Genomic DNA, 326 nt, shown 5'->3' with positions numbered 1-326 from the left:
AACTTTCAATATAGGTGGGTGTGTATTTATGTACTGAACATGAACAGAATACATATTGAACTTACAATCACAGGTGATCATGTTTTTTATAGCACAAGCCATCGACCATCAGTGCAATGGCCACAACGTACCTCTAATTTCTGATCCAGAGACAAAAACATGATGAACAGAGCAGGTATTCATTCCACTTACTTATTGACACCATCGAAGTCCGCACCGATGCCCACGTGCTTGATTCCTGCGATCTTTCTCACGTGGTTGATGTGGTCTGGGAAAGAGAGTGGAGGTTCAGATACAGTACATCTGTTAGTCCATGTTTCTGTACC

General features: G+C 42.0%; 1 protein-coding gene across 2 annotated transcripts in view; it reads right to left on the bottom strand.

Annotated features, from left to right (window-relative positions):
* Positions 1–326, bottom strand: part of LOC119591424 (dipeptidase 1-like) — a 285765-nt gene that overhangs the window by 9646 nt on the left and 275793 nt on the right. For both annotated transcript variants that reach the window (XM_037940165.1, XM_037940166.1), the window contains exon 12: positions 193–268. In XM_037940165.1, the coding sequence (XP_037796093.1) occupies positions 193–268 (76 nt within the window). The remainder of the gene's footprint in view (positions 1–192; positions 269–326) is intronic.

Source organism: Penaeus monodon, chromosome 28 (assembly GCF_015228065.2).
Source record: "Penaeus monodon isolate SGIC_2016 chromosome 28, NSTDA_Pmon_1, whole genome shotgun sequence".
Lineage (NCBI taxonomy): Eukaryota > Metazoa > Arthropoda > Malacostraca > Decapoda > Penaeidae > Penaeus > Penaeus monodon.
The sequence above is the reverse complement of the archived record's forward strand: the minus strand, read 5'-3'. Positions and strand labels throughout refer to the sequence as shown.